Raw genomic sequence first — 15,596 nt, 5'->3', positions numbered from 1 at the left:
GGGAGAACACGTTTGTAAATTTTTACAAATTTGATACTCTGGCTAAGGAGGACCTGGAGTTCTCTCATTCGGTGCTGCAGAGTCATCCGCACTCTCCCGCCCGTTTGGGAGCTTTGGTATAATCCCCATGGTCCTTTCAGGAACCCCAGCATCCACTAGGACGATAGAGAAAATAAGATTTTACTTACCGATAAATCTATTTCTCGGAGTCCGTAGTGGATGCTGGGCGCCCATCCCAAGTGCGGATTATCTGCATAAATTGTACATAGTTATTGTTAACTAATTCGGGTTATTGTTGAAGGAAGCCATCTTTCAGAGGCTCCGCTGTTATCATACTGTTAACTGGGTTTAGATCACAGGTTGTACGGTGTGATTGGTGTGGCTGGTATGAGTCTTACCCGGGATTCAAAATCCTCCCTTATTGTGTACGCTCGTCCGGGCACAGTACCTAACTGGAGTCTGGAGGAGGGTCATAGGGGGAGGAGCCAGTGCACACCACCTGATCTGAAAAAGCTTTACTTTTTGTGCCCTGTCTCCTGCGGAGCCGCTAATCCCCATGGTCCTTTCAGGAACCCCAGCATCCACTACGGACTCCGAGAAATAGATTTATCGGTAAGTAAAATCTTATTTTTCCTCTTTCTGTGGGCCCCATCTATAGATGGCTATCTCTATTTTCCTCTTTCTGTGGGCCCCATCTATAGATGGCTATCTCTATTTTCCTCTTTCTGTGGTCCCCATCTATAGATGGCTATCTCTATTTTCCTCTTTCTGTGGTCCCCATCTATAGATGGCTATCTCTATTTTCCTCTTTCTGTGGTCCCCATCTATAGATAGCCAGTCAGCGTCTCCTCCTGTCAGCCATCTTTGTTCTCCTGTGCAGGCCTGAATGTAAGCCTCTGCAATGAATCATGTATTATCTGTGGTTAGTGTAGAGTACGTTAGACTAAATTAAGCTGATTTGTTATTGGTTACTGTGGCCATAGCACACTGTTGTTGTGTATTTAACTAAATATTATTTAAGAAGACCTCTAGTTTAGGAATAGTTGACATCTCTGTAAGTCAGGGGCTTGTTAAACCACAATCTGAAAATTATTTTGTGTGTGTGGGGAACAATCATTCCTGGATTAGTGCCAGTAGGATGTCCGATATGTACTAATATATGGTTTTTGTTTACATTGTTACTAATTCAGTAAACTTACTGACGGGTGCTGTCCCTGATGCTTTGGCGGTGTACGGTGCTGTAGCCCCTGCAGTCACTGCCTCATCTTGAACAACAATTCCCTGAAACTTCTGCATCTGTATTTTTCGATCAACTTTTCCTTCATATAAAATAAGTTGCATTTTGTATGTGGGTCATCCAGATAATCACTAGACGGGGGCCGCTGTGGGTTCGGAGCTGTACAGCCCCTCTATGGGTTTTTGTCTTGTCCATAGCGCGCATATGGCTGTCCCTGTTTGTTTGTAAGCAGATTGTGCGATGCCTGTAAGTGTATGCAAGATGCAGGCTGTTCGCTGGGTTACCCTGGAAACTGTCATATCACGTAAGGCTCGGGTGAAGGATGAATTATGGGGCATGTTCCTTGCAAGTGCACATGTGACCATGAGAGGGCCGAGCGCCACATAAACACCACTGTTATCAGCCGCTTGTGGTACTGGGGGAGATTTTCACCATACCTGGCACGTTAATATAGGTCAGCTTGTCATCCGCTGCCTTACGGTTCAATAAAAGAACACCCTTTGATAGCAGACACACCTCTCCACCTCACGTACAGTGCCCAAGAATCCTTCTCATTTTCACTTTATTTTTTTTTCCTGACAAATTCGAGGACTAGGATCACTTAGTAATGTCTGTGGTGGGATTTACCTGGTCACTTTAAATAAAATAATAATAATAACAAAAAAAAAATAGATCTATCGATCTATCAATTTATCTATCGATTTATCTGTCTGTGTGTGTATATATATATATATATATATATATGTGTATGTATGTGTGTGTGTGTGTGTGTGTATATGTATGTGTGTGTGTGTGTGTGTATATATATATATATATATATATATATAGATATATATATAGATATATATATCTATATATATATATATCTATATATCTATATATATATATATATATATATATATATATATAAAATAAAAACCGCTATTCACTGTTATTTTTCATGGTTCTACACATGTAGGTGGCGCTATAATTGTCTCTAAGAAAAGCCTATACTTTTCTTGCAAAGTTGCAGGTTGTCTAAATGGGTTTTATACCTTCAGATTACTTTAATGGGTAACGTTACTAAATCACATTGGGGTAAATGTATAAAGCAGTGATAAGAGTGCAGAAGTGAGCGACCAATCAGCTGCTTCGTACTATAGTATGCAAATTATAAATGTTACTTCAGTTCTGATTGGTTGCCATGGGCAACTTCTCCACTGGCTCACTTCTCCACACTTTTCACTGCTTCATGAATAGAACCCTGTGTTGTCATAGCCAGTTTACTGGACAAAAAGGCCTATTTATTAACAGTTATTTATATTGCGCAGAATATTTGGCCTAGTCAGTCCCTGTCCCCTTGGAGCTTACAATTTATTCTACCGCATAGACACACAGTAGGGTTAATCTTTTCAAAATCCAGTTGACCCACCGGTGTGATTTTTGGATTGTGGGAGTCATCTGGAGTAATGGGAGAAAACTTGCAGAAGGAGAGAACATGTAGACTCCACACAGTTAGGGAATTGGGTGGGAATTTGGGAAATCTGTTGAAAGTTGAGAAGCGCGTTGCTGATCTACAGAAATGTTTGTAAACTAACCTTCCTGTGCATCCTATGGAAGCATCTAAACCATATAGTGCACCGTATCATTTATTTACAACACAATAACCGCCAGAAAGAGTGTGTCTCTCAGTTTCCAACAGGCGATTTCAGGCCGGGGCCCTATATCAAGTAATCGGAATTTAATTATTCAGATCATTTCCGAATGGCGTTATCCTTCAGTAGTGTTCATTCTAGCATCTTGCACCTTTCACTACCTGTGTAGTTTCTCTTTCCTGCCTGTAGTGTCACCATCTGCTCTGGTGCTTCTAGCACACTCTGGTGTTGATCTTGGTGCTGAGATGCACACCAGAGTGTGCTAGAAGCACCAGAGCAGAGAGCAACACCCCAGGTAGGAAAGAGGAACTGCACGGGTTGTGACAGGTGCATGGTGCTAGAATAAACACTATTCAGTCTATTAGCTTTGCAAAGTGTTTAGAGCTGACGCTCGATGCTTGTAAACATTCCAACATGGAACAGTCAGACGGTCAAGAGACGTAAGGGGGCGGGGCTTGTTTATTGAGTGGGACAAAAGGTGCTTTTTTGCCTAATACAAATAGTCTTATGGGCATCTGCTTAAATAGCAATCAGCACAAGACAGTGTTACACCCCTGGAAATCACAGGACGAATGTAGTGACAGCTGTGTGCATTTGCTATTACACCTGTTGTTCCTTCCTTTGTCCTCTGCATATGTTACACCCCTCCATCCCATCATGTGGTCCTTTCTGACGTTCCGTCTCCTTCTCCAGGTTACGTTCACAAAGCGTAAATTCGGCCTGATGAAGAAAGCCTACGAGCTCAGCGTCCTCTGCGACTGCGAGATCGCCCTCATCATCTTCAACCACTCAAACAAACTGTTCCAGTACGCCAGCACCGATATGGACAAGGTGCTGCTGAAATACACCGAGTACAACGAGCCTCACGAGAGCCGGACAAATGCCGACATTATAGAGGTGAGCACCCCCCCATGTTACACCCCCGCAGACCCCTACATCTCCTGTGCCTGTGGATCCCGAGCAGTTGAGGAACTACAAGTCCCACCATGCACTAGCTCGATATCATGTTTGCGGGTTGGTTTCAGAAATCATTTTTAAATTTTTTTATAATCCATGTCCGACTTTGCCGGCTTGTATGCAGCCAAAGGGTAGACCGGAACCGAACCAGCAGCTTCTAGAAACAAGGGGATCTCCTGGTGCCCTTAGCAACCAATCCTGTTCTCATTGCCAATGTTCTAGTGTCGTTTAGGAAATGTAAAAGTGTAACCAATGATAGGGGAGAGTTCAGTTGTACGCGGTGTGCCGCAATGCCCGACTGCACACACATTGGCCAATTCCGGTAATCCTTGCACCTCTATGGGCTGTGAGGCATTGCATACAGTTAACCCCCCCCCCCCCCCCCCCACCCCACCCCATGGTATTGGTTTCGGGTTCCGCATTCTCTCCTTGTATTTAGCAATGTCTTAGCACTTACTATGACCTGTCAAAGCACCGTTATAGAGGAGATTCAACCCAAGTCCTTCAATTAGGGACTTTGGTGGCCTCGTATGAAATGTATAATGATACCATGGGTAATGTCCTCTTCAGAAGGTTTGATGTGTCTCTCCCTTTGATACCGGTCCCCCTGCCACATAAAGGCCTACAGCGACAAAAGTGATCGGCAGAGGTTAGTGCTCTACGTATGTAAGTGCTGGAACCCTGCTATATACAGTAAATGCTCCTATAAAGCTTACCTCTGATTGGTTCCCCCTGTACACCACAACCTGGGTCACTTGCAGCGGTCCTCCTAAACGTCCTCGTTTTTCTTCCAAGAGACGAATGAGAAGTTTGTTGCCGTCGTTTTTTTTTTTTTATCCATTCCACAAGAAAATCCTCATTTGATGTCACAAACGCCAAAGTGTATTTGTTGTGGAACGAAACGTTCACGTAGGGCGAGCTAATCAGTGGTCCCTGCAGAGGATCCTGGGACATGTAGTTCTCTCTGCAGGGCCTTGGTGCCAGAGGCTAATAATAGCAGGTTATATTTTCTCCAACACTCATATCTTGGAGAAAATCTAGGCTCAGGGTCACCAATAAAACACTCTGGCTTGGTGTTTCAACACTGGAAAGGGTTAACGATCTTCGGAACGTCACTTTATAGCCCATGGCGGCCTTTGCTCCATGGCGTCATACCCCAAACCTCCCCCCTCCCTCCCCAGCATGTGTGACACGAATGCCTGTTCCGAGGTGACATGGAAAATGGCCAGACCAGGCCGACTGGGTACATAGCACAGATAGCGCTGATACCGCCTGCTTCTAAAGCCATCACTGGTGGGGGATTTAAGAGCCCACACTGTTATTGTATTGATAGGAGATCCCCAGGTCTATCCAGGGCTTATCTGCCAGATAACAGGCTGATTAGGCCTCATTGCTTGTGTCACGCTCTCCTGGGAAAGTTTATGGCTATATTGGTAGCTGAGGGAAATTTCCTGTATGCATTGTGTCCTTCATCAGGCATTCTGCTTTATGAGAGTGTAATGCAGGATTGGCTTGGAGTGTTCTCATCACTGTTCAGTAAGACACGGACGTGTTCTGCAGCTGAACTTGTTTATTAAGTTATTTATATAGCGCGCACGTTTTTAGAGTGTGGGAGGAAACCAGGAGCAATCCCACACAAACATGACGCGGATGGGCCACATTTGGGAGTCAAACGCAAGGCCTCAGCACTGTGAAACAGCAATGCTGACCACTGCACCAACCATGTTGTCCCTTTTTTTTATTTATTTTTTCAATTGGGTGTTCCCAACTAATCAAAAGGAGCCATATAGAATATCATCACTCTGCGTTTACACATACAGACCTTGGACACGGCCGATTTAGCGTCATCCTTGTCAGTGTAGCCAATCCATTCACTAAGAACTAGACATGGTAAAAGCTTTCAATCCGCTATGGACAAGCACAGAAAGCTCTGTTGTCATTGAGTTATGTAATAATGATGTTATTGATCTCGCCCCCATTCCCATAGTCTAGTTACAATGATCTGTTTTTGGAAATCCACTTCAGCAGTCATGTAACACCCCCCCCCCACAACTACCAGCAGTGGGCTCAGAATATTTTAGGTCGCCGATCTGTTATGTTATTTTTGTTTTAAAAGCAGCTTGGAAACATGTTAGTAAAAAGTAATATCCTGCAGCTGAAACCATATCTCAGGACCCAATGATACCAACAATGTGCCAACCAGTGGTTTGGTGGGTCAGTCTTTCAGCAATTCAATTGCAGGCTGCAGTGGGGAAGTGTGGCGTTCTGCTCGCGTCCTGCTGACTCCGTGTTTCCCGGCTGTGTGCTAGGGATCGATTCCCTTACAGGTATCAGGTCACAAGAGGCTCAGCTGTTTTTTCATAACACAAGCCCTGCAGCCGGGGGCAGAGCTGTGACAGTGGCTCTCCTTAAGGAGAAGGGGGATACATAATCTGTATGGGGAGGGTCCTAAAGGGAAGCATGATCAGGGGGCATCATTTATGGACCAATTGTGAATCTCCTTTTTATTCCCTGGCCAGGTTATCATATGAGTATTCATACCTGTTGTATATTGTGTATTAATTCCCAACTGGCATTTTTATCCCCCCTTACCCTTGTCTTTTCTTTGTTTGAGTATGTTATTAAATACATTACACTTGCAGAATGGTTTTTACAGTTCCGCATGTGTTTTTAATTATTTTCAGAGATAATTAATTTTAGCACTGTTTATTTTGTTCTCAATGCGCCATCAGACCACCCATCACCAATGTAAGTAAGTACCAGTGCCCCCCATCTACAGCAAAACTAGTCGTCATCATCATCAATGGTATATTGATGGTGGTTAACTGTTGACTATCATTCACTAGATTCGATGGTGATACCACAGAGTGGGCACAGTGCAGTCACACAGTATATGTAGCAGGTTAGTGTATACATGGATGGTGATGTCACAGAGTGAGCACAGTGCAGTCACACAGTATATATGTAGCAGGTTAGTGTGTACATGGATGGTGATGTCACAGAGTGAGCGTAGTGCAGTCACACAGTCTATGTAGCAGGTTAGTGTGTGACTGGATGGTGATACCACAGAGTGGGCACAGTGCAGTCACACAGTCTATGTAGCAGGTTAGTGTATACATGGATGGTGATGTCACAGAGTGAGCGTAGTGCAGTCACACAGTCTATGTAGCAGGTTAGTGTGTGACTGGATGGTGATACCACAGAGTGGGCACAGTGCAGTCACACAGTATATGTAGCAGGTTAGTGTGTGACTGGATGGTGATGTCACAGAGTGGGCGCAGTGCAATCACACAGTATATGTAGCAGGTTAGTGTGTGACTGGATGGTGATACCACAGAGTGGGCACAGTGCAGTCACCCAGTATATGTAGCAGGTTAGTGTGTGACTGGATGGTGATGTCACAGAGTGGGCACAGTGCAGTCACACAGTATATGTAGCAGGTTAGTGTGTGACTGGATGGTGATGTCACAGAGTGGGCACAGTGCAGTCACACAGTATATGTAGCAGGTTAGTGTGTACATGGATGGTGATGTCAGAGTGAGCGCAGTGCAGTCACACAGTGTATGTAGCAGGTTAGTGTGTGACTGGATGGTGATGTCACAGAGTGAGCACAGTGCAGTCACACAGTCTATGTAGCAGGTTAGTGTGTACATGGATGGTGATGTCACAGAGTGGGCACAGTGCAGTCACACAGTATATGTAGCAGGTTATTGTGTGACTGGATGGTGATGTCACAGAGTGGGCGCAGTGCATTCACACAGTCTATGTAGCAGGTTAGTGTGTGACTGGATGGTGATACCACAGAGTGGGCACAGTGCAGTCACACAGTCTATGTAGCAGGTTAGTGTGTGACTGGATGGTGATGTCACAGAGTGAGCACAGTGCAATCACACAGTATATGTAGCAGGTTAGTGTGTGACTGGATGGTGATACCACAGAGTGGGCACAGTGCAGTCACCCAGTATATGTAGCAGGTTAGTGTGTGACTGGATGGTGATGTCACAGAGTGGGCACAGTGCAGTCACACAGTATATGTAGCAGGTTAGTGTGTGACTGGATGGTGATGTCACAGAGTGGGCACAGTGCAGTCACACAGTATATGTAGCAGGTTAGTGTGTACATGGATGGTGATGTCAGAGTGGGCACAGTGCAGTCACACAGTCTATGTAGCAGGTTAGTGTGTACATGGATGGTGATGTCACAGAGTGGGCACAGTGCAGTCACACAGTATATGTAGCAGGTTATTGTGTGACTGGATGGTGATGTCACAGAGTGGGCGCAGTGCATTCACACAGTCTGTGTAGCAGGTTAGTGTGTGACTGGATGGTGATGTCACAGAGTGCATACCCTCCAACATTTTACACATAAAAAAACAGTACAAATTAGGAAAGAGGGTGTGGCCACGGATAACGGGGTTGTTGCCACGCCCCTTTCCTATACTTTCCATGTAAATTTGGATAGTAAAAAATCGGTACAAAGCCCTTTTTAGCCAGTACAGACCATGAAAAAAGGTTATGTACCGGCCAAAAAGGTACAGTTGGAGGGGTATGAGACTGAGCACAGTGCAGTCGCACAGTGTATGTAGCAGGTTAGTGTATGACTGGATGGTGATGTCATAGAGTGAGCGCAGTGCAGTCACACAGTGTATGTAGCAGGTTAGTGTATGACTGGATGGTGATGTCATAGAGTGAGCGCAGTGCAGTCACACAGTGTATGTAGCAGGTTAGTGTATGACTGGATGGTGATGTCACAGAGTGAGCGCAGTGCAGTCACACAGTATATGTAGCAGGTTAGTGTATGACTGGATGGTGATGTCACAGAGTGAGCACAGTGCAGTCACACAGTATATGTAGCAGGTTAGTGTGTACATGGATGGTGATGTCACAGAGTGGGCACAGTGCAGTAACACAGTCTATGTAGCAGGTTAGTGTGTGATTGGATGGTGATGTCACAGAGTGGGCACAGTGCAGTCACACAGTATATGTAGCAGGTTAGTGTGTACATGGATGGTGATGTCAGAGTGAGTGCAGTGCAGTCACACAGTCTATGTAGCAGGTTAGCCTGCGATTGGATGGTCAGCTAGTCAGTCTGCTCTTACACCTAAATGTGATCTGACGTCTTTCTGTAAAGCATACTTGCTTACGCTTCCAGAACGGCCGGGAGGCTCCCGAAAATCGTGTGGCGCTCCCAGCCCTCCGAAAAATTGTGTGATTCTCACGCTTTTCTTGACAGCCACCCCTCTGCTGTCCACAACAGAGCACAAGTGGACGATCTGATGGGGACCTGATAATGCAGTTTGCGCTGAATTGCATCATTGTAGCTCCCTCCCTTGCTATACAGCACCTGTCTTCTCAGCACTGTATAGTGTTGAGTGGAGCCACAATGACGCAGTTGTGATGCCACGCCCCCGGACAGCCCACCTTCCCATCGGCCACGCCCCTTATATACCTACCACACTACCTCCTCCCTGGAGGGAAGCAAGTAGGTAAGTATGCTGTAAAAGCAATGTTATGGTATCTTATGGTAATGGGAAAATATTATGTTGCCCACCCCTAAGTCAGAGCAGTGTTGCTACAGAACGTGACCATGACAGCAGACTTCCAGACTTTATCAATAGGAATATTTATGTTGGAATGAGAGTAGGGCCTGTAATTGGTCAGTATTCTGCACAAGGCGACGTAAAGATGTCGACGTGTTGTAGATGGTCCACATGTTATTGAGGGCTTATGTTTTTGTTTTGTTGAAGTGGTGAGTTTCCAGGGAGTATTTGGTAGTCTTCCCACGTTCCTCACAGGCTCTGTTTTCGGGTTCCAGCGGTAAGAACTCCTGCACATTCTTGGTAAAATATGCAAACTCCACCGCACACCGATCTGTCTTTGCAGTTAACGTAGCATATTTTAATACCAGAGAAAAGGGGCTGTGGCGAGGTGGTTTGCATACAGTCCTCAGATTGCTAAGAAAGCCAGCCACCAATCACTGATAAAGTGGAAGCCACTTACTGGTATACTTCTTTAGTGTTATGGAAGCTCACCACGGAACATCTGGTCACATGTTCTGTGGACTCAAATCACTTATCAATCATCTAACCCCATTGGCTGCTGCAGATCTCCAGCATGCACAGAAGCTAGCACTAATATGAAGCTAGCACTAATATGGGTGTAGACCTCACAGGGTTAAGTTTGCATCTTAAACTTCAAGAAAGTGGTTGTTTTGTGGGTGGCTCCTGGTTCACCCTTCCCTTCCCGGCATCTGGTAGTGAATCAGCAGGGTCTTGTGTTCAATCCTACAAGTAAGAGAGCCCTGGCTCCGCTTCTCTCTCCAGTAATTGCCTCCTACAATCCTTACTCACTGCATTTTCAGTGTCTCATTATATACATATGGCAGCACTCGCTGCAAGATTAAAGGGAACAGGCACTCGTTACTGGTGTAGGGGCGGACTGCAACTCATATTTAAATAATACCAACGCTGAAACTCTCAAAAGGCCCCAAAATGATGAAACATAACATTTTACCTCTATTAGTGGGAGCTGTAGGTGGAATATTGTTTACCATCATCGTCTGTTTACAGGCAAATATCAACAGCCCGCAGAGCGTTCCCATAGTGCTAAGGCGTATTGTCTGCTGCAGACGTACGCTGGTGTGTTGCCTCTTTTATAGTACATTTGACGCTTATTTGTAAAACGGCTAAAGTACACGCATAGGGTTAATGAACACGAGGGATGGAGGAGCTCCCACGGCAGAAGAGCTTACACTCCAGAGGTAAGCAGCCAGTGGCTCTCCAGCGATGACGGCGATTGCTGGGGCTCTCCATCCCAGATCTAGCAAGTCTTGGAGAGTGAAACATTATACCAACCAATCAGCTCCTAACTGTGACATTTTTCAAACACAGCCTGTGACATGGCAGCTAGGAGCTGATTGACTGACTGGTACTTGATCACCGTGTAATTTACCACTCTCCAAGGCTTGATACATCTGGGCCTTAGTCGCTCCATGTTAATTGATAAGTGAGTATTGATTTAGATCAGTGGTTCTCAAACTCAGTCCTCGGGACCCCACACGGTTCACGTTTTCCATGTCACCCAGCAGGTGTTCTGTGTACCACCAACTGTCACATTTTAAAAATGTACAGGTGACCTGCAAAACGTGGACCGTGTGGGGTCTTGAGGACCGAGTTTGAGAACCTGTGATTTAGATCACAGGACGGCTCACTCCACTGTATACATGTAACTCCTGAGAGTCACTTATTGCAGTGGCCACGGTTAGCACTTCCCAGTTCAGTTGAAAGCATTAACAGAATTGAAGTAAGGGGTTAAGCCAGGTTTTCAGACCGTAGGATCAGCGTGCCTTGCCCCAACGCTAAATACCTGCTGCATCTAAAAACCTGGGACACTGGCCTGCAGGTGTGCGGAAGGGTGATAAGGGAGTGTAAGAAAGAGGTGTGCGGGTGTCAGGACGGGGGACGCTTGCTGCACCTCGTACACAGAAAGGCTGGCTGTTATCATACAGGGACAGTCCAGTATATAATGAGCTCTTTCCACCCGGTAATGACTTGGGTCTTAGATTGAAATTCATTTTGTCAGCACAATGCTACTGATTATCATGAAACCACAGGCACTGGTTTCTTCTCTGGCCTCCACAGATACGGTCACAACTTCTCAGTGAGCTCGGAACTATTAAATATATTTATCCACACTGGGTCCCAGGTAATGGCAAAAACAAGTGCGGTCAGCGCTGAGCCAAAGTTTTCTTTCTAATGCTGTTTCTAAAAGCAGCTGTCACATTGGCTGCCGTGGTTTATCCTATATAATGAAAGGCTGACACTGTTCCTCACCTCTATGGGGGGGATTGAAGTGTTTTCTGCACTGTCGTCCAATAGATGGCGCCCTACAGTGCAATTCAAGTGTTGCTCTGTAAAGGTTGTTCCGTCATTTTGACGGGCTGGTAACTAGTAGCACATATTTTGCAATTACTTGGGGCCCAGGTCTATGAAACAATAAAATGGATCTCCCGGGTGCCCACAGCCTCTTCACTAGGAACCAGTGACATCATTGAGTCCTGGAGCAATTTGTGATGGCACTTTTTTTTTTTTTGTGATGTCATAACCTGAATAAATTCTCCACCCACAATGTGTGTCTCCTGTGTTCAGATGGATCCTCAGGTGGGTCTCTGTCAGTGCTAGAAGAAAGTGCCCCAGGTAGTTTGGTGAGCGGGGAGAGCTTCTGACGTCAGTGAAAGAGAATTTTAATCCAGTACATAAAAGCTCTGATCCCCGCACTGAGATAATGGCAGTAGTAGAGGTGTGTAGAGGAGGCGCAGAGTCACGGATAATGATATAAGGTGTTTACTCACCATCTAAGCCACATTCCTGCTGGCTGCAACCTCCTCAATCACGAGAGAGTTTTGAATGTCACCGGTTGACCTTTTCCGCTGTCACTTTATCTGCCGAAGCCTTGGCTGGCCCCATTGGCTGTAACCCCTGCACTGCCAGAGGGTTGAAATTCCAGGCCTTTGCCGGCAGTGGTGAGGTTAACTCTGACTTCACAGTGCCAGCCTCATCTCATCCTCATTTGGTATTAATGAGAGGGCGCGTTATCCCGCTACGTCCAGCTAGGTCGCTGGAATCACATCGCAGAGAGAGAGAGAGAAGGAAGAGCCAGTCCTTCTACAGCACATTACCGGCCTGATGTTCTGTGTCTGCACGACCGTCAGGGCTGATGTCTGGTGATAACGGTTTTATATGTACAGGTGCCTGCTGAAAGGATGAAGCGCTTCCAGATTTGGTTGGAACTCATGACCTCACTGATTTCCTTCAATGTCATTTTGTGACATCACATTCTATGCAAACGAGAGTGCCACGATAGACTAGGTAGCCAGTTTCGCGTTGTATAATGAAAGATAGCCCTTGATTACGGGCATGAATAAATACACAAAATTCAGGAACATTCGTTAGCACCCCTGTGGGGTTTTGTTTTTTTAGCTGCTATACCAATGGAAAGCCTCTGTGTTGTACCAGTCACTTGTGCCCAGACAGGACAAGGGTCCGAGTGCAGATGAGCCTTGAGCTCATAGTCTCTATCAGTTGTTCTTACAGATAAGTGGCCCTCGGAATGCCATCCTATTGGGAATGTAGATCCACCATAGGCTTTGGGCTGTTAACTCTTTGCCTCCCTCCGCTGTCTTGTCGGCAACGGGTATGTGTCGTTGGGTCGACTCAACTTAGGTCGACAGTCATTAAGTCGACCACTGAAGGTCAACATGGGCATTAGGTCGACAGGTCAAAAGGTGGACCTAAGTTTTTGGACTTTTTTTGTTGTCGTTTTCTTCGTAAAGTGACGGGGAACCCCAATTAGTGCACCGTGTCCCCTCGCGTCGGACAAGGTGCCTCACTTTGCTACCGCTGCGCTTGGCACAGGTTACCGTTCCCAGTTGTGGTCCACGTGGATCGTCAAGTATAAAAAAAGTAAAAAAAATGAAGAAGAAAAATTTTTAAAAACTCATGTCGACCTTTTGACCTGTTGAACTAGTACATGTCGACCTATTGGCCATGTCGACCTTCAGTGGTTGACCTAATGACTGTATCCCTCAGCAACACCCCTTGTCACCTCTTATAGTGTAGTAAACACACAGCGATCGTCTCTCTGACTGCTAATGAACAAGCTGTGCCGCTCGGTGGGTTTTGAGGCCTCATATAATGTAACTAGATACCATTAATACCGTTAGTGGTTTATCGTCGTTTTGTTTTTTTCTTCTTCTTTTTTTTTTTCCCTCAGCTCTTTTTTTATTTTTTTTATTAAAAAATTGCACTTGGAGTGTTCATAAGAAATGTATTTATTGTGGCGGCTGACGAGTCTGTGTGGTGTCAGCATATTTCTGTCCGATGACTTGTGCGCAATATGCAACAACATTTTCCATGGAGAGCAGGCTCTGCTATGATGGGGGGGGGGAGGGTCTTTCCACAGGACGATCACTTGGCAAATGAGATGTGTCCTGGCCTGCTGTGAGAGCACATCAGAGATCTTTAACACCCATGACCACGCGAATAGCAATGAATTATGGGTAAAGTAGTTTGCAAACAGCGACCCATTACAGTAGTGCGTGTCGAAAGGAAAGGTGGTGGGGGTTTATGGCAGACGTGGTCATGTATGAAAGAATTTATTGTTTAGCTTATTGCTAATTATTTATTATTTTTATTATGATTATTATTATCCTTTATTTATAAGAGAATACAGGGGATCTGCAGCGCCCAATTACAGAGTAAATAAAGGAAAAATCAAAACAGGACAATATAAGACAAGTACAGGATACATAAACACTGACAGAAGTGTCAGGGTGGCAGAAACCCACGGGATTAGGTGCCGTAGAGGCTGGTTAAAGTAAGAGAAAGATAAGCACATGAGGGATGAGGGCCCTGCTCGTGAGAGCTTACAGTCTAAAGGATTGACATTGAGTTATTCGTAACACATCTCTTTTCATCTCTACATAATCTGAGCTCATTATAAACAAGTAAAGGCCCGTACACACTGGCCGATATATTGGGCGTTCTATTGAACGGCCGATATATCGTGGGTCCGTCGGCCAGTGTGTATGGGCGATATGTCTGTGAACTCCGTCGTTTGCAAACATATCGCGTCGGCCCCGCAGCACAGCCGACGGCCAATATATCTACCGATTATATTTGCGCATTGCTGTGTGTGTACGGTTGACGAGCCAACCACCCGTACACGTGCTGCGGCAGCTGGCGGTGGTTGACAGCTGAACTCACGCCCGGTTCATGACGTCAGTCCCCGACGGATCGGGCAGTGTATATGCACAGCACACTGCCCGATCCGTCCATAGATATATCTGCCGATCAATTGATCTGCAGATATATCTTTCCAGTGTGTACCCACCTTAAGAGCTTCCAGTTTTTGTGCCCTGCTAAGCTAAAGCAGGCTCATGCGGCAGAGTGACATCACTTACTACGTTCCCAGTAACATGAACTTCTCCAAGCAGTGACTGCTGAACCACATGTCTCAGGCAGGACTGCAGGACCTTTTATCCATAGGTCGCAGTAGGCGTTAGCCAGTATTTGTGGCTGCAAGCTAAGCATCTGGAGATGGCTCTGTCACCTGAGAGACCTCCTTACCAGTGTCCTAATCCCTTTTCCAGATGTGCACCGTCCATATGGCCGGCTTGGTGTGTGCTTATGCGGCCAAAATGCGAAAATGTGTTCACACTGCAAGTCTGTCCTGCGTCTCTGCTGCTCTGCCTAATTGTTATGGCTCCTATATATATCCAGCCTGCAATGGCCTTTGGTGCCCTGATCTAAGTATCACAAGAGGTCATTGACACAGTGGAGATGGTAGGGCATAGACTTGCTGTGTGAAGACAACGGGAACTTTTATTTATGTATGTTTCCTGTATATATCAAAGCAAATGTCTTTGTAAAATCTCCTTTTATTCCCCCCCCCCCCCCCCATCCCCGCAGAAGAGTAGTGGTCCCAAATTTGGAACCTGCAGTCCTGATTGGACAGGTGCTTGCAGGGGAGTGGCATCTGTCCAATCAGGATGCCAAGAATCAGTGTTGGGGTTCAGAGTAGCTTCAACCCAGAGGAAAAACATGCAACACCAGCATAACCCTTCCTAACGCGATATTCCCCGTGTAATTGCTAGACGTCAGTATAACGTATAGAATTATCACCTTCTGTCATCAGGTGCTAAGAGCCTTTCTGGGGGGTTTTTTTGTACATGTTTGTTTAGCGCGCACACTGCATAAATATACATGTTTT

At 45.7% G+C, this 15,596-nt stretch overlaps 1 protein-coding gene across 8 annotated transcripts in view; it reads left to right on the top strand.

Annotated features, from left to right (window-relative positions):
• MEF2D (myocyte enhancer factor 2D) overlaps window positions 1-15,596 on the top strand; it is a 213,126-nt gene that overhangs the window by 171,634 nt on the left and 25,896 nt on the right. For all 8 annotated transcript variants that reach the window (XM_063947095.1, XM_063947092.1, XM_063947098.1 and 5 more), the window contains one exon: window positions 3,565-3,768. In XM_063947095.1, the coding sequence (XP_063803165.1) occupies window positions 3,565-3,768 (204 nt within the window). The remainder of the gene's footprint in view (window positions 1-3,564; window positions 3,769-15,596) is intronic.

The sequence above is a fragment of the Pseudophryne corroboree genome, chromosome 12 (genome assembly GCF_028390025.1).
Source record: "Pseudophryne corroboree isolate aPseCor3 chromosome 12, aPseCor3.hap2, whole genome shotgun sequence".
Lineage (NCBI taxonomy): Eukaryota > Metazoa > Chordata > Amphibia > Anura > Myobatrachidae > Pseudophryne > Pseudophryne corroboree.
The sequence above is the reverse complement of the archived record's forward strand: the minus strand, read 5'-3'. Positions and strand labels throughout refer to the sequence as shown.